The sequence below is a fragment of the Salvelinus fontinalis genome, chromosome 28 (genome assembly GCF_029448725.1).
Source record: "Salvelinus fontinalis isolate EN_2023a chromosome 28, ASM2944872v1, whole genome shotgun sequence".
Taxonomy (NCBI): domain Eukaryota; kingdom Metazoa; phylum Chordata; class Actinopteri; order Salmoniformes; family Salmonidae; genus Salvelinus; species Salvelinus fontinalis.
The window spans coordinates 18,519,274-18,547,260 of NC_074692.1; the positions used below are offsets into that span (position 1 = coordinate 18,519,274).

At 44.3% G+C, this 27,987-nt stretch overlaps 1 protein-coding gene across 1 annotated transcript; it reads right to left on the bottom strand.

The window, feature by feature from the left end:
- Positions 1-1,160: 1,160 nt before the first annotated feature.
- Positions 1,161-27,581, bottom strand: LOC129826309 (AP2-associated protein kinase 1-like; the record flags this gene model as incomplete). Its single annotated transcript, XM_055886884.1, is given in 12 exon segments — positions 1,161-1,354; positions 2,847-3,019; positions 3,429-3,583; positions 3,680-3,759; positions 4,354-4,457; positions 7,530-7,662; positions 7,824-7,905; positions 8,072-8,193; positions 8,410-8,552; positions 8,680-8,788; positions 10,252-10,370; positions 26,824-27,581. Coding segments are annotated over 12 exon segments (1,577 nt in total), but the record flags the coding sequence as incomplete, so codon positions are not given.
- Positions 27,582-27,987: the final 406 nt, after the last annotated feature.

A 27,987-nucleotide genomic window follows, 5' to 3' on the forward strand; every position in this document is an offset into this window, starting at 1 on the left:
TCTCGCTCCCTCTCTCCCTCTCGCTCCCTCTCTCTCGCTCGCTCCCTCTCTCTCGCTCGCTCCCTCTCTCTCGCTCGCTCCCTCTCTCTCGCTCGCTCGCTCCCTCTCTCCCTCTCTCTCGCTCCCTCTCTCCCTCTCGCTCGCTCCCTCTCTCCCTCTCTCTCTCTCCCTCTCTCTCTCTCCCTCTCTCCCTCTCGCTCGCTCCCTCTCTCCCTCTCGCTCGCTCCCTCTCTCCCTCTCGCTCGCTCCCTCTCTCCCTCTCGCTCGCTCCCTCTCTCCCTCTCGCTCGCTCCCTCTCTCCCTCTCGCTCGCTCCCTCTCTCCCTCTCTCTCGCTCCCTCTCTCTCTCTCGCTCCCTCTCTCTCTCTCGCTCCCTCTCTCCCTCTCGCTCGCTCCCTCTCTCCCTCTCGCTCGCTCCCTCTCTCGCTCCCTCTCGCTCGCTCGCTCCCTCTCCCTCGCTCGCTCCCTCTCGCTCGCTCGCTCCCTCTCGCTCGCTCGCTCCCTCTCGCTCCCTCGCTCCCTCTCGCTCGCTCGCTCGCTCGCTCCCTCTCGCTCGCTCGCTCCCTCTCGCTCGCTCGCTCCCTCTCGCTCGCTCGCTCCCTCTCGCTCGCTCGCTCCCTCTCGCTCGCTCGCTCGCTCCCTCTCGCTCGCTCGCTCCCTCTCGCTCGCTCGCTCCCTCTCGCTCGCTCGCTCCCTCTCGCTCGCTCGCTCCCTCTCGCTCGCTCGCTCCCTCTCGCTCGCTCGCTCCCTCTCGCTCGCTCGCTCCCTCTCGCTCGCTCGCTCCCTCTCGCTCGCTCGCTCGCTCCCTCTCCCTCTCGCTCGCTCGCTCCCTCTCGCTCGCTCGCTCCCTCTCGCTCGCTCGCTCCCTCTCGCTCGCTCGCTCCCTCTCGCTCGCTCGCTCCCTCTCGCTCGCTCGCTCCCTCCCGCTCGCTCGCTCCCTCCCGCTCGCTCGCTCCCTCCCGCTCGCTCGCTCCCTCTCGCTCGCTCGCTCCCTCTCGCTCGCTCCCTCTCGCTCGCTCGCTCCCTCTCGCTCGCTCGCTCCCTCTCGCTCGCTCGCTCCCTCTCGCTCGCTCGCTCCCTCTCTCTCGCTCGCTCCCTCTCTCTCGCTCGCTCCCTCTCTCTCGCTTCCTCAGTTCATTGAGATGGGTTAATTCAGCTCACTTGGACTTGTTGAGGCTGGCCTCGGCTGCAGCCGCCTGCAGTAGCTGGGTTGACTTGCTGACTGGGACCCCAAACACAGCACTGTGGGTGACGTCGCTCAGGATGCGTCTGTGACTGCCTCGGGGGGGCATCTTTGGGGAGGAGGGGGGCGTCAGGGAGCCAACCTTGTGGAGCCCACGTCCAGGAGCCAGATGCTGGGAGGAGAGAGTGAGAGAAAGGGTCTAATATGGAGATAAGGAAAATATCACACCAAATATCAATATCAGTGGGAGAAGGAAGAAAATTACAGGCTGATTCAAGTTGATTAGCTATTCTATTGGTTAGTGAAAAGACATGGTTAATTAGTGGCAAAATTCCAAAGGATGGTTTTCAGGATGTTATTGATTCATATTGGATTTAGAACAATACATCCTAAAGGAGACAGAACTGAGTGTTGACAGGTTCCAGTGACAGACGTTTCATGACAACTTGAAACATTATAACTACAGTGAAAGGAAAAGCAACTAGACAGCTTCTGAATCCTATCTTTTTGGTTTGATTCTATTTGATCACTATGCAAAGCATGAAATGGCTGTCTTCAGTGTTAGGTGATTAGCTAGATTCTAAGGCCCCAGACAGAGAGAGTCAGGGCCTGTTAGCCCTCCCTGTCCCACAGACCAGCAGGCTGCCAGAGGGGATGGACCTGTTAGCCCTCCCTGTCCTACAGACCAGCAGGCTGCCAGAGGGGATGGACCTGTTAGCCCTCCCTGTCCCACAGACCAGCAGGCTGCCAGAGGGGATGGACCTGTTAGCCCTCCCTGTCCCACAGACCAGCAGGCTGCCAGAGGGGATGGGCCTGTTAGCCCTCCCTGTCCCACAAGGCAGCAGACTGCCAGAGGGGATGGACCTGTTAGCCCTCCCTGTCCCACAGACCAGCAGGCTGCCAGAGGGGATGGGCCTGTTAGCCCTCCCTGTCCCACAGACCAGCAGGCTGCCAGAGGGGAGGGGGGTTACTGTGGGCTCAGAGTCAGTCAAGTGCAGGTCCTGTGGCTGCAGGTCCAGGGGCTGCAAGCTGAGGGGTTGCTGCTGATTGGGGGGAGGGGGGTGCTGCTGATTGGGGGGAGGGGGGGTCTGCTGCAGGGCCAGCTGGCTGCTTTTGCAGAGGAGCAATTGCAGCCACAGGATTAGCTTTGAGCTGCACAGCCACAGAGCCCTGGAGGATCGGCATGGGAGGCTGCTGCTGTTGTTGTTTGTAGAGGGTCTGCACCAACTGATGCTGCTTAGGGATAAGACGGTGGGAGAAACACTTCCTACTGTCTCATTTTGCCCAGTTTGGGATGAATTATTGCTCTGCCAAGTGCAAACCAGTTCACCACATGTAAATACTATTCTGTTCCCTGAGTTTTTCGTGAAAGTTGTCATTTTTGCAGTTGGATTTTTGTTAAACATGACATGTCAGTGTATTTTAATGAACAGATCAGATGAGAGTTCGTGTAAAGTCAATAAAGTTATTCAGTTTGATTCAATTTCATTCAAAACCACAAGGTCATTCAGAGGTCCTGCTAAAAGTGCACTCCACATAGAAATATCATAAGTTAAGAAGGCAATAAACGGATACATAAAATACAAATGACTTAATATTATTGGCAAATGGTAAAAAGATACTCTGATATATTAAGAATCCCAAACACAAGGTAATATGCCCACCTGGTTGGTCTGCTGCTGTGGGCTGAAGAAGGCTGCAGCCTGCTGCTTCATGAAGAGACCCTGCTGATGCTGGGGCGTGGCCATGGGCTGCGAAGGGGCGGTCTGAGCCAGTGGGGGTGTGGCCTGCTGGACTAATTGGACAGCAACTGCAGGCTGGGCGGTGCCTAAAACACCTGTAGTACAGGGGAAAAGATGCTTGTCATGTAAGGGTGACATTGATAACAATTGACTAAAACAGACAAGCTTGCAGCTACTATCTGTCTCTATACAAGCAGATGGGCAGAAGGGCTCAGAGAGACTACGGGTGTCACCAAGGGCTCATTAATAGACTATTAAAGCCTTGTCCGGACGGACAAATTGAACCACTGGGATTACAAGGCCATGTTATGTCAGCCAAACACTTGGAACAGTTCAATACATCAAGCTCAATACAGGGTGTCTATCTTGGTGAGTGTTTTGTTACAGGATAAGAGACTTCCCCTGCTAGCAGGCCTCACCTCTCTGCTCACCACATCATCAGGTCCTTGTGGTTCAAGCTTTGACTGAGAAACAAAGCAGGTACAGAGGGTAGTTAATGCGTACCTATGGGCTGGGGCCCTCCTGCAGCCATGTTGGGTCTCTTGCGTGGGGTGAGGGCCGGCTGGATGGGCAGGATGCCTATGGACTGTGCCCCTCCAGCTTTGGGGCGTGAACGGGGCGCGATGGACGTCTCCATTGTGGGGACAGGGTCTGAGAGCCTGGGAGGGGAGAGGAAGGGCAGGCCAGATTATCCTTTGCCGGAGCTTTACATCTGTATCTATAAAAAAGCCCTGTTTCTCATGCTCCTTACTTACCTGGCTTTGGATTGACTCTTTTTGGCCACAGCTTCGCTGGCTCTGATTGGTTCAGGGAGTTTTGAAGGAATGGGAGAGTTCTGTGAAGGTGAGAAGAGTTTCAGTAGTATGCTTAGATATACTACTCAATTGTAATCAATCAGCTTCACTCAGATTTCTAGTGTAATGGTTTTCCTTTTGTCACAGCGAGGCAACAAAAACCCTTTATCATTAAAACTTCCACATGACATGACTGCAGCAATGTCATGATCAGTTAAAGATTCCATGAATCAACCTTGAATGTCCCCTGGGAATGACGTCTGAAATGTGCTATGTCAGATGATTGAGTGCTGACATTGCTCAATCAATGCAAAGCAAAGGGGCCTGGGGGACAGAGGGCAGCCAACTGGCAACAACCACAAAGCTCCTTGTTCCCCCATCCTCTGGCATTTTTCACTAGACATATGTTGCTTTCCAAAAAGATTAGACATGAATAAAACTTCATAGTAAAATGTGGAAGCTTCTTACATTTGAAATTAAATAACATTACACCTGGCATTTGGAGGGCAAGGTAACAATTCAAATAAAGTTAAAAGTTCCTCTACATTTTTGCCCTTTGAATTATTTGGTTGTAACCTTCGTATCCGGGGAGATTTTCTAGTCCTGTTGTCATTACTGATGGTGAGATGACTTACATGTATGTTCTGGATGGGGCATTCGATACGGGCCAGCCTGAAGGAGAAGTAGGACACTTGGTAGATATCTGGTCTCTTCTCTGGGTCAGGCTCCAGCATGTATCCTGATGAATGGAAGAAAACATGGTTGGTAATTATGATACTGCAACAGTGCATTCGGAAAGTATTCAGACCCTGACTTTTTCCACATTTTATTATGTTACAGCCTTGATTAATTGATTAAATAATCACCCCCCCCCCCCCCCCCTAAATCTACTCACAATAACCCATAATGACAAAGCAAAAACAGTTTTTTAGAGAAATGTGCACATTTATTAAATATAAAAACAGAAATACTTTATTTACATTAGTATTCAGACCCTTTGCTATGTGACGCGAAATTGAGCTCAGGTGCATCCTGTTTCCATTGATCATCCTTGAGATGTTTCTACAACGTGATTGGAGTCCATATGTAGTAACTTCAATTGATTCGACATGATTTGGAAAGGCACACACCTATCAAAATAAAGGTCCCACAGTTGTCAGTGTATGTCAGAGCAAAAACCAAGCCATTAGTTCCGAGACAGGATTGTGTCGAGGCACAGATCTGGGGAAGGGTACCAAAACATTTCTGCAGCATTGAAACTCCCCAAGAACACAGTGGCCTCCACCATCCTTAAATGGAAGATGTTTGGAACCACCAAGACTCTTCCTAGAGCTGGCCGCCCAGCCAAACTGAGCAATCGGAGGAGAAGGGCCTTGGTCAGGAAGGTGACCAAGAACCCGATGGTCACTCTGACAGAGCTCTAGAGTTCCTCCGTGGAGATGGGAGAACCTTCCAGAAGGACAACCATCTCTGCAGCACTCCACCAATCAAGCCTATGGTAGAGTGGCCAGACAAAAGCCGCCACTCAGTACAAGGCACATTACAGCCCGCTTAAAGTTTGCCAAAAGGCACCTAAAGGACTCTCAGACCATGAGAAACAAGATTCTCTGGTCTAATGAAACAAAGAATGAACACTTTGGCCTGAATGCGAAGCGTCACATCTGGAAGAAACCTGGCACCATCACTACGGTGAAGTATGGTGGTGGCAACATACTGACTGGGAGACTAGTCAGAATCGAGGGAAAGATGAAAGCAGCAAAGTACAGAGAGATACGAATACGCTGATTCGGTGAGCGAGTTTATTAGCAAGTGCATCAGCGATGTCGTACCCACAGCAACTATTAAAATATTCCCAAACCAGAAACCGTGGATTGATGGCAGCATTCGCGCAAAACTGAAAGTGCGAACCACTGCTTATAATCAGGGCAAGGTGACCGGAAACATGACCGAATACAAACAGTGTAGCTATTCCCTCCGCAAGGCAATCAAACAAGCTAAGTGTCAGTATAGAGACAAAGTAGAGTCGCAATTCAACGGCTCAGACACGAGAGGTATGTGGCAGGGTCTACAGTCAATCACGGATTACAAAAAGAAAACCAGCCCCGTCGCGGACCAGGATGTCTTGCTTCCAGACAGACTAAACAACTTCTTTGCTCGCTTTGAGGACAACACAGTGCCACTGACATGGCCCGCTACCAAAACCTGCGGACTCTCCTTCACTGCAGCCGACGTGAGTAAAACATTTAAACGTGTTAACCCTCGCAAGGCTGCAGGCCCAGACGGCATCCCCAGTTGCGTCCTCAGAGCATGCGCAGACCAGCTGGCTGGTGTGTTTACGGACATATTCAATCAATCCTTATCCCAGTCTGCTGTTCCCACATGCTTCAAGAGGGCCACCATTGTTCCTGTTCCCAAGAAAGCTTAGGTAACTGAGCTAAACGACTACCGTCCCGTAGCACTCACTTCCGTCATCATGAAGTGCTTTGAGAGACTAGTCAAGGACCATATCACCTCCACCCTACCAATTTGCTTACCGCCCCAATAGGTCCACAGACGACGCAATCGCAACCACACTGCACACTGCCCTAACCCATCTGGACAAGAGGAATACCTTTGTGAGAATGCTGTTCATCGACTACAGCTCAGCATTTAACACCATAGTACCCTCCAAACATGTCATCGAGCTCGAGACCCTGGGTCTCGACCCCGCCCTAACCCCGCCATAACCTCACACTCAACGTCAACAAAATAAAGGAAATGAGCGTGGACTTCAGGAAACAGTAAAGGGAGCATCGACGGGACAGTAGTGGAGAGGGTAGTAAGTTTTAAGTTCCTCGGCATACACATCACGGACAAACTGAATTGGTCCACCCACACAGACACAGAAGCTGAAGAAATTTGGCTTGTCACCAAAAGCACTCACAAACTTTTACAGATGCACAATCGAGAGCATCCTGTCGGGCTGTATCACCACCTGGTACGGCAACTGCTCCGCCCACAACCGTAAGGCTCTCCAGAGGTTAGTGATGTCTGCACAACGCATCACCGGGGGCAAACTACCTGCCCTCCAGGACACCTACACCACCCTATGTCACAGGAAGGCCAAAAAGATCATCAAGGACAACAACCACCCGAGCCACTGCCTGTTCACCCCGCTATCATCCAGAAGGCGAGGTCAGTACAGGTGCATCAAAGCAGGGACCGAGAGACTGAAAACAGCTTCTATCTCAAGGCCATCAGACTGTTAAACAGCCACCACTAACATTGAGTGGCTGCTGCCAACATACTGACAACTCCAGCCACTTTAATAATATACAAATTGATGGAAAAAAATGTATCACTAGCCACTTGAAACAATGCCACTTCATATAATGTTTACATAACCTACATTACTCATCTCATATGTATATACTGTACTCGATACCATCTACTGCATCTTGCCTATGCCGTTCTGTACCATCACTCATTCATATATTTTTATTCTTCATTCCTTTACCCTTGTGTGTATACGGTGGTTGTTGTGAAATTCTTAGGTTAGATTACTCGTTGGTTATTACTGCATTGTCGGAACTAGAAGCACAAGCATTTCGCTACACTCGCATTAACATCTGCTAACCATGTGTATGTGACAAATAACATTTGATTTGAATACTTTCCGAATGCACTGTTTATTTCTCTCTGTGGACTAAAGGACTTGCACTGTGTAATCGAGAAGGGGCACAGAGAGAAAGACAGAGCCAGAAAGACAACTCTCTTACATACAAATGCATGGACCAGTCAGTAGGAGTTGACAGGGAGGATGGCTACTCACTGATGAGGCAGTGCATGTCCGGTGAATAGCGGGAGTTGTCTGGTATAGTGAAGCTGCCGTCACAGATGGCCACCTGGCTCTCCCCAAATGGCAGCGTGAAGTAGCACAGTTTATACAGTAGGCAGCCCATAGCCTGTAGAGACAGCACCGTGGACATCAGCACACCTTCTATTACCTCAAACTTGCAACCCAGCAAGTCAGTTACACTGTACTTGGCATCACGCCAACATAACTCTATAGTGGAGAGAAACCAGTCATAATCTCTCATGGCGATTCAGCAGTATGCCAACTCACCCAGATGTCTGCCTTTGTAGTGATGACCATGCCATTGTAAAGGTTGATCATCTCTGGGGCTCGGTATGACAGAGTAGTGTACCTTAAGATGGGAAGGGAGCATACTCATTTAGGAAGGACTTCAAATGGCAAAGTAAATCCACAACATCCCAACCTGTTGTACTTGTTGGTTCACTAGACTAAAACTATCAAACCACACCCATGAATTCAGTATTTCAGCTGAGGTGAAGCTCTTCAGAATCACTCACTTCTTGATTTCCTCCTCCACCAGTGGAATGCCCTCTGTCTGAGGGTCCTGGAAGCGGTTGGTGGCGCTACCAAAGTCACACAGCACGTAGTGTCCCCGGTCATGGAGCAGGATATTCTCCACCTGCAGAGGAGATAGACACACAGATGACTCCTGAGACAGGTGACTCCTGAGTTGCTCATTGAATGGTGTGTAACATATTTATACACTTCATGGTTCACTTCTCATGCTGCAACACACATATGCAGCTCGGACATGTATTAAAGACAAACAGATAGAGAACAAGTGTGAGTAGGGTGTAGACTCCGAGGGTGTGTGTGTGAAGACAAGTGCTCGTGCCTTGAGATCTCGATGGATGATTGGCATCTTGCACTGGTGGAGGCGGGCCACAGCCTCGCAGGTGTCACAGAAGATCTGCAGCACCTCTGCCTCAGTGAAGCCTGTTTGCAGACGCTGGTTCATCAGGTTCACCACCTGACCACCTGCAACAAACCAGGGAGGGCTTACAATGGGTTTGGAAACGAAGTAGATACGCTCCTGTAATGGTATGAGGTTTGTACACTAATGAAACTACGAAAGTGATTGATAAGGAAAGAGGGGCAGAATTACCACGACAGAAATCCATGAGGATGAGGACCTCCCAGACATCTCCTGCTCCCACTGCAGTTATACTGGAGTCCAGGAAACCCACAATGTTCCTGTGGCCCACAAGGTCCCTCTGCACATGCACACACACAATTGGTTAATATTACAAAGAATATAAAGAACCTCATAGGACTCTGGTTTGGTTTCAAGTTCCAAACAGGCTGCCATAACAATGGTGATCTTTGTTTGTTTTTTGGATTGCCCGAGTGTATTCTGCTTCTGCTTGCTCATTATAAGGATCTGCCAAAAGGCTGGAAGTAATAGGGTTGATCCACAAAATGGGTTCCGTAACAGGTTTCAAACCTGTTTCAAACCTGTTACGGACACTTATGTAACTGCTTAACTTTTATTTAAAAACATGTTTGAGATAAATCCCAATTGTTCTCATTGATCAAGTATCCCTTCTACAAATAAACTCCCATATAATATCAAATGGATAAAGTTACCGTTGGGCCTCTAACAGGGTTGACGATAATACAGTTTAGGTTTAAGGTGAAGATCGGCCATTACTCCTCATGTGGTGAAGAGCATGGGAACACATGGTGTTCATAAAATTAGGAATTATACACAAGACTTACTTCCTTTTCCACTATGCTGTTCAGAGGCCCCAAACAATGTCACCTGCTGTGAATCATTTAACATGGTGGAATGGTCCATTATTTTAAAGGAATACATTGTTTGCATAACAGGGTTGGCCTTTAAAATGAGGGACAGACGTAAATGCATCACCAATCACATTAATAGCAATAATAACCTTCAGAAATGACTGTCAAAGCAGCAAAAATAAATAGGCCTTTACAATGGTGAAACTTGGAGACATTTTGGGATTAAGCGAGTTGAAATCTTCCTAGAAGTGGCATGTCAAAATGTTGAATTTTGGCACTTTAGCAAGCCATTATTCATACAAAAAAAATCTGATGTATTGAAGTCTTCATGTGGTCTATATTATAGTGTACTTCATTTAATATGACAGGATTTTTAAAATTCAATATTGGTGCATAATTTCTACTTAAAATATCAAAGGGACGCAAAAAGCACCCATTTCGTGGAACGACCCAACAATGATAGCCATCCTGTCCCAATTATGCCCCCCAGGGTGTGGCTGCAGGGGCTGGTTATCTTACAGCATGGCCTCCAGTTATGGAACTGAGGCCCAAGGGGGCGGGGGAGTTTATCTGCATGATGTCCAAATCAACATAGTCAGCAGCAGGCTCTAATGGAGTGAAGAATGTATGACTCAGTTACTACCCACCCTTCTGCTCCCTCCCTCTCTATATATGTTTGTTTAAATTAGTCTTGTCAACCCTCCCCTTCCATAGTCAGCAACTCTTTCCCATATCACCTCTTCCAGAATAAAAACACAATCCTATTCTTTAATTTGTGTAGTTATCTGTGTGGTTCTACATCAGCTTCACTACAGCAATGACACAGTGATTTGCCCCCTTTGTGAAGCCCATTTGTCTCAGAGAGCCTGTGCATTATAAGGTAGACTGGGTGACAGACTGAGCTGAACTCCAGCCCAGAACCGGTTCTCACCATGATCTGGATCTCTAGCTTGCAGATATGCAGGTCATGCTCGCTGTTGACGTACATTCTCTTCAGGGCACAGCGGACCCCCTGGTGGGTCCGCACCAGGAACACAATGGCAAAGCCTCCTGGAGAGAGAAAGATTTCAGCATTGTCCTGTGACTGAGTGGCACAGGTCACCACTGAGGCCAGCTGTGTTTTCAGCTAACCTAACAGTAAGAGAATACAATAAACACAACAAGAGACCAGCTAAATATGGAGCTACAAAAATGTTTGATTCGTGACACTGGGTTCCCCTCAAGCCAAACGGCTAAATGACGTGCTTTGCTTCGACAAATATCAGTAACAGTGACTGAATTAGCCCTGAGTCATGGTCAGTCAGCCTGGATGAGTCAAAGCTGCTGATACTGCCGAGTGGCTGACGGTGTGCAGAGCAGGCCTCCTTCAGTCTGTCCATTACCTCATCATGATAGCAGCACACCACACAACCCTGGCAACGTTCGTCCTCTCTGTCATATAAACTTCTGGTATAAACACACACTGTATGACCCCAGATCAACAGTGGCAGAGCTAGCTGGGAAGAAATGCTGTGAAATCTGTGTTCAGTCAGAGGGGTGGATGAAGCTGTGGTTAAGGAAGGCTCAACAGAGCATTGGTGAGTCAGCAGTAGAGATACCCTGTTCAAAGGCACTTAAATATTTTGTCTTTCCCATTCACCCTTTGAATGACACACATAAATCCAAAATCCTTATCTCAATTGCCTCAAGGCTTAAACAACCTTTTTTAACCTGTGACAATTTATTTTACCTGTATTTAACCAGGTAGGTTAGTTGAGAACAAGTACTCATTTGCAACTGCGACCTGGCCAAGATAAAGCATAGCAATTCGACACATACAACAACACAGAGTTACACATGGAATAAACAAAAACATACAGTCAATAATACAGTAGAACAAAGAAAACAAAAAGTCTATATACAGTGAGTGCAAATGAGGTAAGATAAGGGAGGTAAGGCAATAAATAGGCCATGGTGGCGAAGTAATTACAATATAGCAATTAAACACTGGAATGGTAGATGTGCAGAAGATGAATGTGGTTGAAGAGCATGCATTCAGTTTTACTAGCATTTAAGAGCAGTTGGAGGCCACGGAAGGAGAGTTGTATGGCATTGAAGCTCATCTGGAGGTTAGTTAACACCGTGTCCAAAGGGCCAGAGGTATACAGAATGGTATTGTTTGCGTAGAGGTGGATCAAAGAATAACCAGCAGCGAGAACGACATCATTGATGTATACAGAGAAGAGAGTCGGCCCAAGAATTGAACCCTGTGGCATCCCCATAGAGACTGCCAGAGGTCCGGACAACAGGCCCTCAGATTTGACATATTGCACTCTATCGGAGATTTAGTTGATGATCCATGCGAGGTAGTCACTTCAGAAGCTAAGTCGAAAGCCTTGGCCAAGTCGATGAGGACGGTTGCACAGTACTATCTTTTATCAATGGCGGTTAAGATACCGTTTAGGACATTGAGTGTGACTGAGGTGCACCCATGACCAGCTCAGAAATCAGATTGCATAGTGGAGAAGGTACGGTGGGATTCGAAATGTTCGGTGATCTGCATGTAGGTCGGGGTAAAGTGAATAATAAACAGCGAATAGCAGCAGCGTAAAGGAGGGGAGGGGAGGGGGGGGGGGGGGGGGGGGGGGAATCAATGCGAAAAGTCCGGGTAGCCATTTGATTAGCTGTTCAGCTTGGGAGTAGATGTTGTTTAGGAGCCTTTTGGACTTAGACTTGGTCCTCTGGTACCGTGCAGTCTATGACTAGGGTGGCTGGAGGCTTTGGCAATTTTTAGGGCCTTCCTCTGACACTGCCAGGTACACAGGTCCTGGATGGCAGGAAGCTTGGCCCCAGTGATGTACTGTGCCGTACACACTACCCTCTGTAGCAGTTACCATGCTCTTGATGGTGCAGCTGTTTAACTTTGAGGGTCTGGAGGACCCATGCCAAATCTTTTCAGTCTCCTGAGGGGGAATAGTCATTGGCGTGCCCACTTCACGACTGTCTTGGTGTGTTTGGACCATGATAGTTTGTTGGTGATGTGGACACCAAGGAACTTGAAGCTCCACTACAACCCCGTTGATGAGAATGTGGGCGTGCTCGGCCCTCGTTTTCCTGTAGTCCAAAATCACCTCCTTTGTCTTGATCATGTTGAGGGAAAAGTTGTCCTGGCACCACACTTCCACACTTTGACCTCCTCCCTATAGGCTGTCTCATCGTTGTCGTGATCAGGCCTACCACAGTTGTAGTGTCGGCACGCTTAATGGTTTTGGATTTTTTTTTTGTCAACCTCCAAAAGTGTGGTTCATCCTTGGGAGCAATTTACAAATGCCTGAAGGTACCACGTTCATCTGTACAAACAATAGTACGCAAGTATAAACACCATGGGACCACGCAGCCGTCATACCGTTCAGGAAGGAGACTCGTTCTGTCTCATAGAGATGAACGTACTGTGGTGCGAAAAGTGCAAATCAATCCCAGAACAGCAGCAAAGGACCTTGTAAAGATGCTAGAGGAAACAGGTACAAAAGTATCTATATCCACAGTAAAACGAGTCCTATATCAACATAACCTGAAAGGCCGCTCAGCAAAGAAGAAGCCACTGCTCCAAAACCGCCATAACAAAGCCAGACTACAGTTTGCAACTGCACATGGGGACAAAGTTCATACTTTTTGGAGAAATGTCCTCGGGTCTGATGAAACAAAAGTAGAACTGTTTGGCCATAATGACCATCATTATGTTTTGAGGAAAAAGAGGGATGCTTGCAAGCCGAAGAACACCATTCCAACCGTGAAGCACGGGGTGGCACCATCATGTTGTGGGGGTGCTTTGCTGCAGGAGGGACTGGTGCACTTCACAAAATAGATGGCATCATGAGGCAGGAAAATGATGTGGATATATCAAAGCAACATCTCAAGACATCAGTCAGGAAGTTAAAGCTTGGTCGCAAATGGGTCTTCCAAATGGACAATGACCCCAAGCATACTTCCAAAATTGTGGCAAAATGGCTTAAGGACAACAAAGTCAAGGTATTGAAGTGGCCATCACAAAGCCCTGACCTCAATTCTAGAGAAAACTTGTGGGCAGAACTGAAAACTCGTGTGTGAGCATGGAGGCCTACAAACCTGACTCAGTTACACCAGCTCTGTCAGGAGGACTGGGCCGAAATTCACCCAACTTATTGTGGGAAGCTTGTGGAAGGCTTGTGTAAAGCTTGTGTAAAATCTGAAATAAATAATTCTCTCTACTATTATTCTGACATTTCACATTCTTAAAATAAAGTGGTGATCCTAACTGACCTAAAACAGGGATTTTTTACTAGGACTAACTGTCAGGAATTGTGAAAAGTTTTAAACGTATTTGGCTAAGGTGTATGTAAACTTCCGACTTCAACTGTGCGTACTGTCACTGTGTGGACAACGTCATTGATGCAGTTATTGATGAAAACAGTGACTGATGAGGTATAGTCCTCAATGCCATCGGATGAGTCCTGGAACATACTCCAATCTGTGGTAGCAAAACAGTCCTGTAGCTTAACATCTGCGCCATCTGATCACTTCCGTATTGAGCGAGTCACTGGTACTTCCTGCTTTAGTGTTTGCTTGTAAGCAGGAATCAAAAGGAAAGAATTATGGTCAGATTTGCCAAATGGATGGCGAGGGAGAGCTTTAAATTGCATCTCTGTGTGTGGAGTAAAGGTAGTGTAGAGGTTTTTTCCATCTTGTTGGTAGAAATGAGGTAAAACGGATTCAAGTGTCCCTGCAAGTCCCCGGTCACTATGAACACCACCTCTGGATGAGCATTTTCTTGTTTGCTTATGGCTTTATACAGCTCGTTGAGCGCGGTCTTGGTGCCAGCATTGGTTTGTAGTGGTAAATAGATAGCTACGAATAATATAGATGAGAACTCTCTTGGTAGATAATGTGGTCCACAGCTTATCATGAAATACTTTACTTCAGGTGAGCAAAACCTTGAGACTTTCTTAATATTTGATTTTGCACACCAGCTGTTATTGGCAAATAGACAGACTGCAACCCCTTGTCTTACCGGAGGCAGCTGCTCTGTCTTGCCAATGCACGGAAAAACCAGCCAACTGTATATTATCTCTGTCGTCGTTCAGCTACGATTTGTGATATATAAGACATTACAGTTAATGTCCCATTGGTAGGATAGTCTTGAACGGAGCGAATCCAGTTTATTCTCCAATGATCGCACATTGGCCAATAGGACGGATGGTAGAGGCGGGTTACCCACTCGTCGACGAATTCTCACAAGGCACCCGGACCTGCATCTTCTCTTCAGCCGAATGACGGGGATTTGGGCCTGGTCGGGTGTCTGGAGTAATTCATTTGCGTCCAACTCGTTAAAGAAAAACATCTTTGTGCAGTTCGAGGTGAGTAATCGCTGTTCTGATATACAGAAGCTCTTTTCAGTCATAAGAGACAGAGGCAGAAACATGTACAAAATAAGTTACAAATAATGCAGAAAAAAAACACAAAATAGCACAATTGGTTAGGAGCCTGTAAAACATCTCCTCCGTTGAGTCCCATCTTCTGCATCCACACACACGCAACATAAACACAGACACTTCACAGTGGCTCCTCACCCTGCACCAGACAACAGGCTTCTCTGTACTCATGAATCTTGTAGATTATTCTTTAAAAAAGGGGCCTTCATGCCCTGGGCAGAATACAAACTGGGAGATGGCTGTGTATGTGAATGCAGAGCACCTGTAGTCTGTAAAACAAGCAAGGTCCAAATCAAGCCTTTGAGAGCATTTTATTGGACACCTGCTTCCTTGTCTATTCCTACTGCTAGCACAGCTAAAGCAGTTCAAACCTGCAGAAAGTCTCTGGCCATGTACACAATCTGGCTCGCCTGCTACTAAGTTAAACAGCATAGTGCAGCATACTATTTAGCAGTTATGGCTTCATATGAAGTGGACAGGATCGTTTGAAGCCCCACCCAGTGACCTTTCATGTTGTTGTTTTGGGCTAACATTAGCCAAGTACCTAGCATTTGGAATGAAGTATTTTGAGTAATCTTGAGTGTACCATAGGCCACGCATGTTTGAACTGAAGAGTCACCTGAAGCTTGAGAGGAATGGGAGATGCAGTGGAGGAATGCAGTGCTGAAGCAGAGGGCTCATAATGAGGATGACTGGCTACTACTCTGAACTGTGTGTGGTGAGCTTACTGGCGCCCAGAGCGAATGAGGCATCACCCAAGTGGGTGCCATACATTGTGAAGGAGAAGTCCAGTGGCTACAAGACTCTGGTTCCCAGAGTAGCCCTCTTTAAGATCATTACCAGACTCAATCTTCATCAACCATCTCCCTAATCAACTTCCTCTGATCAAGCCAGGAACTGTCCCTCTCCATCTTTGGAGGATGCATGCACTCAGACTTGGCCTCTATTGGTTGAACTAGCCAACTATAGCTCTGCTACTCATGATGTATTGCTTGTTTGTTTGCGTTTGAAATTATGAAAAGTGCTATTGAAATGTAATCAGTTATTATATCAAAAGATGGCTTATTTAGTTTAGTAGAGCAAAAAGCTCTGATGAAGGCCAAGAGGCCGACACGTAAGCTTCAATAAAAAAGTGATACTAGCAAGATCAGTGTGCGAGTTTCTTTTTTGTTTCAACTTATATACTGTGTGGTTCGATCTCTGAATGCTGATTGGCTGACAGCCGTGGTATATCAGACCGTATACCACGGGTATGACAAAATATATTAATATTAAATATTAATATGTATTTTTACTGCTCTAATTAAGTTGGTAACCAGTTTATAATACCAATAAGGCACTCGGGGGTTTGTGGTATATGGCACAGCGCGTTGCGCTGTCCCTTAGCCGTGGTATATTGGTCATATACCACACCCCCTCTGGCTTTATTGCTTAACCATGCACCTGCAACAAGATACCTCAGACGTGGAAGTGAATTTTTTTATGTTGAAATGTTGAAAGTAAAAACACACCAACAGTAGATGTACCGGTATCAATTTTTATTTATTTATTACAAACAAGAAACACTTTTTGATGAAAAAACTGAAATCCACTTGGGGTTTTACAAAAGGACTTCACCAAAACCAATTAATGTAAAGGATACTTCTGGATGTTGGCAATGAGGCCCTTTATTTACTTCCCCAGAGTCAGATGAACTTGTGGATACCATTTTTGTATCTGTGTCCAGTATGAAGGCCGTTAAAGTAACATTAGCGCAATGACTAAATATATGGGTATCTACTAGCATGCTAGCAGATCACACAATGACTGGGAGTCTATGGCTGATGCTCTCGTTAACACAACTTAGAGTCCTACTAAAGCATGTAGCTAGCTTTACTAAAGGCATGGCAAGCAGCAGATCTGTTTCCAAAGAAGTAACGTTACAATTAAAATAGTTGTGATCATTTTAAATGAGAACAAAAGTGACTTCCATTTGAAGACCACCGCAGAAGCTTCACTATCTTGCAAGTTGTTTACTCAAAGAGATCTAGCTATCAAAACATGCATACCCCTCTTCCAATACATTTTAAATTCCTGAAAAGTGTGCAGCGAATTCTACTAGATGAAAAGCCAAAATGACAACATCCTGGTATTTAAACCACAATAGATTTTTTAAAACGCACATACTATAACACTTCCTATTTTCACATACTCAAACAGCCTACTATTTAGGACGCAAGTATGGGCATTCGGACACAAGCCTCCATCTTTATTACTCACTCGGACAGACAAACACAGTCAGTCCTACTAGAGGAGGCTGCTGCAGCTGCTCAGAGAGGCCTGTGGGTAGCCAGCCCCGTGCTCTCCCAGGCCAGAATGCCAGAGCCATGCCCTGGGCTGAGTCATCCAGCTCGCCTCGCATCACTAAGCCAAGGACAGCTCCCTCCACGTGATCAGTCTGTTTGATCATCTGAGGCTTTCCACCACAGCCTTCAGTTCAGTCAGTGCTGCTGCTGTCCAATGAGGCTTCGAGTGAATAGTACGTACACTCAGTAGAATGGTATTCTACATACGTACACATGGTATTGGTAAATGTATGACCCATGGGTCAGGCTAAAATCAACTCCCTTCCGTATTTTCTATTCATCATACCCGCACCATAATACTTAGTCCTATGGTGATTAATTAAGTATTAAAGACAGAATGAGGAATATGGGCTGAAAGAAACCCCAATGTGCTTATTTAAGATTGACTGCATTGAGAGGTTTTTTAAAATAGGCTGTCTCATATGAACAAGTTCAAACACATTTATGCAAATGTATGCAAAATAGTGTATCCAGCAAAGCTTGTTTTGTGCCTGAATCAAATTGAACATCAGAATATACTGCGAGGGCAAGCACACAAACATGTACACACTACAGAGAGAGTTTGTGTGTGTTCCTGCCACAGCTGATGTTGGGTTTGCCCTGCCAAGCACCTGCTAGTTTGCGCCGTCTAATCTCGGGCGCCTGCGTGAATTTAGAGGGATTAGCAACCTTCTTAAGTTACATGCACCAGCACACTGATTTACTGGACTGGACAGGTCAACAACAAGTGCTACAAAATACCCCCCCCCCCCCCAACACTGATGACAGTCAGCATAATACGTTGTTGTCCACTCAACCAAACATATACAAATGAACACTTTTTGAATACAGTTCAGTAAACAAAGGGTCATCATCACTGCAATGGAGCTTGTGTAACAGCATGTAGCCTAAACACGCTCACTGAGGAGTATGCATTACCCTGCATCCTGCATTGAGCAGACAATTCTACTGGCAAAGTCTTGTCTCCAGTAGGCATTAATATTAAACCAGCTGCACCAGCTGATACTCATCGGTAAATAGAAAAATGAAAGGCAGTCAGATTAAAATTTGATCCTTGCATTTTCCTAGCATGCCCCAGTGGTTGCATTGTGTGTGTGTGTGAGGGTGCAGCAGCAGGCAGGCTTCCTCCATGACAATGCCAGTCATATATGGTTGTGTCTACACTTTACACTTACACTACCGGTCAAAAGTTTTAGAACACCTAGTCATTCAAGGGTTTTTCTTAATTTGTACTATTTTCTATTTCTATTCTAATTTGGACTCCAGACCAAAGGACAAATTTCCACCGGTCTAATGTATTTCTTGGCCCAAGCAAGTCTCTTATTATTGGTGTCCTTTAGAAGTGGTTTCTTTGCAGCAATTCGACCATGAAGGCCTGATTCATGCAGTCTCCTCTGAACAGTTGATGTTGAGATGTGTCGGTTACTTGGACTCTGTGAAGCATTTATTTGGACTGCAATTTCTGATGCTTTTAACTCTAATGAACTTATCCTCTGCATCAGAGGTAACTCTGGGTCTTCCATTCCTGTGGCAGTCCTTATGAGAGCCAGTTTCACCATAGCGCTTCACCATAGTTTCTGCGATTGCACTTGAAGAAACGTTCAAAGTTCGTGAAATGTTCAGTTTTGACTGACCTTCATGTCTTCAAGTAATGATGGACTATCGTTTCCATTTGTTTATTTCAGCTGTTCTTGCCATACTATGGAATTGATATTTTACCAAATAGCGCTGTTTTCTGTATACCCCCCTACCTTGTCACAACACAACTGATTGGCTCAAAGGCATAAATAAGGAAAGAAATTGCACAAGTTAAAAGGCAGCACACCTGTTAATTGAAATGCATTCCAGGTGACTACCTCATGAAGCTGGTTGAGATAATGTCAAGAGTGTGCAAAGCTGTCATCAAGGCAAAGGGTGGCTATTTGAAGAATCTCAAATATATACAATTATTTTATTTGTTTAACACTTTTTTGGTTACTGTTCCTATTGCTGAATGTCTTTGTTCCTCCCAAGAACTACAAGTACTTTTGCTTTTTGTTTTTAAGCGTATTTGAGATTATTTGTAAAATGAAAGCGCTATATAAAATAAATATTATAAAATCATGAATTAATATATTATTATTATTTGCTTACTTAGGTTTTGGGGTATTTGGAATGAGGGCCGCTAAAACTCTGTAATGTGCAACAACAAAAAAATATACAGTACCATGATTCCATATGTTATTTCACAGTTTTGATGTCGTCACTATTATTCTACAATGTAGAAAATAGTACAAATACAGAAAAACCCTTGAATGGGTAGGTGTTCTAAAACATTAGACCGGTAGTGTACATGCGACTTCTGCTATCAGAATACGAAGATTGCATTGAAAAGACGCGTCTAGACAAACAAAAGTTTGTGGTCAGAATGTGTACAGATCTAGTTTACCACTTCAGGAGGTGGTCAGGGATGCAATGTGTGTGGATTTATCCCCAATCTGGACGCTAATCAGGCTACCGAAAGTGCATACGGTGTGCCACGTCATCAGCACTCATCCCACAATTGTTTTGGGGGGCTAAAGTTATGCTAAGCCATTTGCAATCCCTTTAGCGTTGCTTGCTAGCTACACAGGTTTTCTGGCTAGTTAGCTACTGCCATCAGTTGTGTTATTATACTTTTCCTATTCCACCGTTTGTAGAACACATACTGACATTTGAATATAGTGTGGGAAAAGGGAAGCTTAGGCCCAAAGAAACACATTGGGCTTTTTTTTGACAGATTTTGAAAAGAGTGAAACGTCTCGCTTTGCCTCTTCCTCTCTGATACTACGCATGCATCGGACATTTTACTACGCATGCACCGGACATTTTTTATTGAGAGCTTAATGGAAATGTGCACCAATCGCAAGCCTATCGTCTTACAGTTCAAAAGGCTATAACTTATTATTGAACATGCAAATCCTGTAAAGAAGCAGCTAATAAAACATGTTAAACATTTGCCAAAATGCAATTCATGGAAAACACCATTCTAAACAGCAGTTAGTGAGCAGCTGTGACAAATATTAAAATCTCTGTTAGAAATTTAGAAAGAGGGGGAATTTAATAGCAACAACTATGATGGGTTGCTAATATGACTAAGATTGTGCCTTTGGCTTTTGGACAATGAAAGAAAAGTGATATGAAAACCAATAGAACAGGAGCTAAAAGCTGATTAATGGCATAAGGAAGTCCTTATAAAATAATTGTCTCTACGTTTCTACGGACAGATTTTCACAGGGCTACGTTGAAGCAAGGCATGCTTCATTATTTGAAGTAAATTAAAGCATTCAGGTTTCAAACAATTATACTGCTTGAAGCTCACATTGCAAAGTGGTGGGTGACTCGCTGATAGTCAACGGTAGGCCTATACACCCGATTGGGAGGCACACTTTAATTACGAGTTGAGATTGAGGTATAAAAATAGCTTATTTTAATCGTGGCCAACAAAGTTTAACAAGCGATTGCATTTAGAATTGGTATTTGTTCCACAATGACTGGGATTACAAAAGCAGATTTCACTCCAGTAGCCTACAGGCTTTTGAGGAGCTACTCTTGAGTTGTCTGACAGGTGGTAGGCTATTCTGCTCCTCAAACTACACTCTGTATGCTGTGCATGTGTGATGAATAGAATGCATGAAAACTAACACACCCCCCAATTTAAATTCCACAAATTACCCTATAGACCGATAAGCATGACCAGTCAAATTACCCTATAGACCGATAAGCATAACCAGTCAAATAACCCTATAGACCGATAAGCATGACCAGTCAAATTACCCTATAGACCGATAAGCATAACCAGTCAAATTACCCTATAGACCGATAAGCATGACCAGTCAAATTACCCTATAGACCGATAAGCATGACCAGTCAAATTAGCGATTAACATGCCTAGTTGCAGCTAAATGCTTTCTGGTTTTGGGTTTGCTGAGTGAACATGGGTAAAGCTGCTTTTAAAATTCCTACAAATGTGACCAAGCAATACCTCAAAACCATCTGAACAAACAACCTGACTGGAGAGCAAATCTACAGCCAGAAAATATGATCCCTCGAAAAACATTCCAACTGTAATTTCTCAAAATGCACAATTTCTAAATGGAGAGCAGGAACAGTTTGAGGAAGTCAGCTCAGCTGGTTCCACCACTGGACCCAGACCGGTAAACCACATCAGCATTTAGAAAGCAGCCTGTTCATGCATGGTTTGAGAATATACAGAAAGTTATCAATGTAATGTTATACTGAGCTGTTTCACTGAATTGACTGTACCATCCAACAACCCCCATGTGTCACTGTCCCCTCTGAACAGCACACTCACTTTCATAGAGGAGTAGTCCTAAGCCTGCGGAGGACTGAATGTGAGGATATCCAGGCCATAGAGATCATTTAATAGTATGTTTTTATTTATCATACTTTATGTACTATAATTCCTAATTCTCTGATCCAGGCATTTAACCAGGCGTGATGCGGACCGACAGATGGCGCCCATCTATACCAGTGATGAATAAATCATACTCTGTCCATCCATTATTCAGCAGCAGGCCATCTCAGCTGACAAAATGGCACATTCACTTTGACCATGGTTTGTGGATCAGCATAGCATTGTCCCTAAAGCAGAGCACCAGTGTGCGGGACAAACATCTGGCTCAGCAGACTAGACAACACAGTGAGGGTGTAGATGACAGTATTGTCCCATCAATGGGCTAATACTGTCTAGAGCCCTCAAACCCAACTCTGGACCTCGAAGCCAGTTCGTGCATTTTTTTAATTGTTCCCCTCTAAAATCAGGGACCGATTTAGACCTGAGACACCAGGCGAGTGCAATTAATTATCAGGTAGAACAGAAAACCAGCAGGCTCCAGGTCTAAGAGTTGGATAACTTTGGTCTAGAGCATAGCTCTGGGGCTATGGTGTGGAGAGCAAAGTAGCCTAATGATGTAATAGTCTAGAAGAGTAAACAATGTAGTAGTGCTGAGTTATTAGTGCTTTTTGAGGTCGGTTCGGTTAGATTATTATGCTGTAACAGGATAAAACAAATTCATAAGTCTCATGATGGAAGGCCTAGTGACTGGTCATTACTGCTTATCACCTGTTAACTATCATTTATTCACATGACTTTAATACAATATTTCAGTTATGTACAATACATTTGTTTCATTTGATGACTTTATTATTTAATTCCAACTCAACTCATCTCTATAGAGCTGCCTATGCTGTCGGCCAAAATCACTATTAGTTCTTCAAAGTAAATAAAGCATACTTTTATGACTGCCGAATATCAACTTTCAATCGTGTAGATCATTATTTTCAGGTAGAGATACCCCATGAAGCAACTGCTCTCTATCCCTCTCGATGCCGTATCCCGTTGTCTCTTTTAAATAGCAGGAGTAAAAGCATTGTAGTGTGCGCATTGAGCTTTGTTAAGAATGGCGCCGGAGAGAATGGCTGCCGTTTTACAGTCTCCTAACTAGAGGTCGACCGATTATGATTTTTCAACGCCGATACCGATTATTGGAGGACCAAAAAAAGCCGATACCGATTAATTGGACGATTTTTTAAAAATGTATTTGTAATAATGACAATTACAACAATACTGAATGAACACTTATTTTAACACATCAATAAAATCAATTTCGCCTCAAATAATGAAACATGTTCAATTTGGTTTAAATAATGCAAAAACAAAGTGTTGGAGAAGAAAGTAAAAGTGCAATAAGTGCCATGTAAGAAAGCTAACGTTTAAGTTCCTTGCTCAGAACATGAGAAAATATGAAAGCTGGTGGTTCCTTTTAACATGAGTCTTTAATATTCCCAGGTAAGAAGTTTTAGGTTGTAGTTATTATAGGAATTATAGGACCATTTCTCTCTATACGATTTGTATTTCATATACCTTTGACTATTGGATGTTCTTATAGGCACTTTAGTATTGCCAGTGTAACAGTATAGCTTCCATCCCTCTCCTCGCCGCTACCTGAGCTCGAACCAGGAACACATCGACAACAGCCACCCTCGAAGCAACGTTACCCATGCAGAGCAAGGGGAACAACTACTCCAAGTCTCAGAGGGAGTGACGTTTGAAACGCTATTAGCGCGCACCCCGCTAACCATTTCACATAAGTTATACCAGCCTAATCTCGGGAGTTGATAGGCTTGAAGTCATAAACAGCGGAATAAACAACAGAAGAGCTGCTGGCAAAACGCAAGAAAGTGCTGTTTGAATGAATGCTTACGAGCCTGCTGGTGCCTACCATCGCTCAGTCAGACTGCTCTATCGAATCATAGACTTAATTATAACATAATAACACACAGAAATACGAGCCTTAGGTCATTAATATGGTCGAATCCGGAAACTATCATCTCAAACAAAATGTTTATTCTTTCAGTGAAATACGGAACCGTTACGTATTTTATCTAACGGGTGGGATCCATAAGTCTAAATATTCCTGTTAGATTGCACAATCTTCAATGTTATGTCATAATTACGTAAAATTCTGGCAAATTAGTCTGCGTTCAATGAACCCAAGAGAAGTGACACAATTTCACCTGGTTAATATTGCCTGCTAACCTGGATTTCTTTTAGCTAAATATGCAGGTTTAAAAATATATACTTCTGTGTATTGATTTAAAGAAAGGCATTAATGTTTATGGTTAGGTACACGTTGGAGCAACGACAGTCCTTTTTCGCGAATGCATACCGCATCGATTATATGCAACGCAGGACACGCTAGATAAAATAGTAATATCATCAACCATGTGTAGTTAACTAGTGATTATGATTGATTGATTGTTTTTTATAAGATATGTTTAATGCTAGCTAGCAACTTACCCTGGCTTCTTACTGCATTTGCGTAACAGGCAGGCTCCTCGTGGAGTGTAATGTAAGGCAGGTGGTTAGAGTGTTGGACTAGTTAACTGTAAGGATGCAAGATTGAATCCCTGAGCTGACAAGGTAAAAATCTGTCGTTCTGCCCCTGAACAAGGCAGTTAAACCCACCGTTCTGAGGCCATCATTGAAAATAAGAATGTGTTCTTAACTGACTTGCCTAGTTAAACAAAGGTGGAAAACAAAAACAAAAAATACTGATTTCTGATTGTTATGAAAACTTGAAAATCGGCCATTCCGAAGGTAAGTGAATCAAAGGTAAGTGAATATATATAATGCTATTTCTGACTTCTGTTGACTCCACAACATGGCAGGTATCTGTATGGCTTGTTTTGGTCTCTGAGCGCTGTACTCAGATTATTGCATGGTGTGCTTTTTCTGTAAAGCTTTTTTGAAATCTGACACAGCGGTTGTATTAAGGAGAAGTATATCTTTAATTCCATGTATAACACTTGTATTTTCATCAACATTTCTGATGAGTATTTCTGTAAATTGATGTGGCTCTCTGCAAAATCACCGGATGTTTTGGAAGCAAAACATTACTGAACATAACGCGCCAATGTAAACTGAGATTTTTGGATATAAATATAAACTTTATCGAACAAAACATACATGTATTGTGTAACATGAAGTCCTATGAGTGTGATCTGATGAAGATCATCAAAGGTTAGTGATTCATTTTATCTCTATTTCTGCTTTTTGTGACTCCTCTCTTTGGCTGGAAAAATGGCTGTGTTTTTCTGTGACTAGGTACTGACCTAACATAATCGCATGGTATGCTTTCGTCGTGACGCCTTTTTGAAATCGGACACTGTGGTGGGATTAAGAACAAGTTTATCTTTAAAATGGTGTATAATACTTGTATGTTTGAGGAATTTTAATTTTGAGATTTCTGTTGTTTGAATTTGGCGCCCTGAAACTTTCACTGGCTGTCGTCATATCGATCCCGTTAACAGGATTTCAGCTGTAAGAAGTTTTAAAGTGACTCCAAAATGACAATACATTATTTATCATTAATTTCTATTAGGGACAACATAATCCGGAATAACCTAAACAAACTGCAAATGCATCCAACAAGTTTGTAGAGTCACAAGCTTGAGGTAGTCATCGCGTGCTTGGAATATGGGACCAAATACTTAACTTTGAAATAAATATAATACACTATAAGTGAATTTGTCCAAATACTTATGACACCTTCAGATATAGGGGAGTATACTGTATATGTTTGATTGGGAAGGCAAACTAGGCATTTTTATCAAAAGCAATCACATTTGCTTGTGAAAACACAGAATCCTAGTCATTACTCCACGCAGTTAACCTGTGCCAATTTATTTTGAGAGAACTTCGCTGTCAGCCAAAACGGGGCACCTGGCTCACTCCCGGGAGGCAGCCCGATTCCAAAACTAATGCAATCAACGCTAACCTGGTTCACCCGGGGTGCAAATCGAATCCCATCAATGTTCCAACCAACACTGACAAATACACACACCCATATCAGTCAGTGAGCAGAAACAAGCAGCTAGCCACCAGAACACTCCCAATCTAATCTGAAAGAGAATGTATGGTGTGGAGCAGGTGCTAACATTAAGTGATAGGCCTCACCACTCCCCGTTGACTTCCCCCATGTGCCAGCAGCATACCACCCTGCATACCACTACTGGCTTGCTTCTGAAGCTAAGCAGGGTTGGTCCTGGTCAGGCCCTGGATGGGAGACCAGATGCTGCTGGAAGTGGTGTTGGAGGGCCAGTAGGAGGCACTCTTTCCTCTGGTCTAAAAAATATCCCAATGCCCCAGGGCAGTGATTGGGGACACTGCCCTGTGTAGGGTGCCGTCTTTCGGATGGGACGTTAAACGGGTGTCCTGACTCTCTGAGGTCATTAAAGATCCCATGGCACTTATCGTAAGAGTAGGGGTGTTAACCCCGGTGTCCTAGCTAAATTCCCAATCTGGCCCTCAAACCATCATGGTCACCTAATAATCCCCAGTTTACAATTGGCTCATTCATCCCCCTCCTCTCCCCTGTAACTATTCCCCAGGTCGTTGCTGCAAATGAGAACGTGTTCTCAGTCAACTTACCTGGTAAAATAACGGTAAAATAAAAATAAATAAAAAAATGTAGCAAATAACATTTATACCCTCATCAGAAACTCATGTTTGGTTCCCTCTCCATTTGTCATCGAGAGCTGGGACTTTGAATGGAATACTTTGAATGGAATATGTCTGATCAGCCTTAAAATGAAAACCTTGTTCCTCCTAGCCTTAAGCAATAGGGGTTAGAAAAGTCAGCCTATAATGTTGGTAATTCATGATGAGATTCCAAGTTCCTCACACCCGCGCCCACACCCTAGATCCCATCTCTTTCAGGATGCAGGCTGACCAGTTTTTAGATTTCCATAATTCTTAACAGTCTGGTAGGCACATTCCAAATGAATCCTGACACCAGCAGTGACAGTACAGCTGTCTGAGGAGCTCACAGCTGATACAGTTGTAGACCATGCCCTCCCTGTGGGTTGGAAACAAGCCTACCCTGAAATGGCCTCCATCCTATGGTATCTAGTTAGCCTAGCTGTTTTTGTTTGCAAATTGTGAAATAAATTGGCGTAGATATATTCTTGGGGTTATCAAGAATTCAGTTATCAGAATTTAACAGTATGCCTGACCATAGGTAGGAGGTCATGTCAGGGTAAGCTTGTTTCCAACACAAAGCAAGAGCATTATTGTCACTAGCGATAGTTAGGGCAATTTAGTGATACATTAGCTTGCCTGGATGTAATTAATGAAAAAGCAGATCAATTACTCTAACGTTACCTCACCTTCAGCAACAGTTTCATCAACGGTCACTTGATACCGTCCAATGGTGAATACCCGTCCAATGAAACTGCCACCGCTGCTGCCGGACCCAGTGCCTCCTCCACCCGCTCCAGAACCAGGCCCGGAACTCACAAGTTCCCGGCGTGAATCGAAGAACTTCTTCATTTCCCGGTGATGTTAGACAAGTGTCGACTGGTTTGCAATCAATACCTATTCACAATAACGCGTTGTTTACTATCAGCTTTGGATAATTGAATGACCGTAGCCAACTTAGGCTAACTAAAGCTATCCTCTTGAAGAGCCTGCTCGTTCGATTTCCAAGCGCAACTAGTTACCAATGTTTCGACTGTCATAATAGCAAGCTAGTTAAATAGTTAACTAGCTATCAACACAATGAGATGACACGGTTAAGCGATTTATACATTTCTAGTTAATGTTATTGCTAACCAATTAGCTAATGACATCAACAAAAAACCTATCTGGCTTTGAAAATTGCGCTGACAGCCTGCTAAGTTACTAGCTTCTATTTACACACATCTCCACCCATTTTTCAGCGTAAAGGCATTTATTTCACCAGTTTATCGAGAGCTCTTTCTTGGTGTTAACTCCTGAATCTCCTCCCTGGTTTATATTCGATCATTTGCTGCCTATCTAGCTACTTCGGTGTTCTAGCTACCAGCTAGTAATTCATTGCCCGATTTGCTCCCGTAGTAGACAACAACTTGGTGCAATCAGCGTCTCGTCAGCAACACTAAAAAAGTACTTCCGGGTCACTGAATTTCGGTAAGTTTTCTAAATAAAAGTACCCCCGTAATAGTAGCAAAGTGGCAATAGCCTGTATTTATTCATGTTATATGAACAATAATTGTCTAAACATGAACAATGATTCATATTTGTTCGTATTTAAGTGACATAATGACATTTTCATTACATGTGGGGTTTTAAACTTGTTCCAAGGTCAAATAAATGCCACTAATGCAAATCCCTGTATATGAAATAGATAGGTGCCATGTAAAAGTATTGTAGAGAATAGCCAGTAGGGTCTGTAGAATGTACAGTGAGCTCCAAAAGTATTTGGATAGTGACACATTTTTGTTGTTTTGGCTCTGTACTCCAGCACTTTGGATTTTAAGTGATACAATGACCATAATTCAAGTTAAAGTACA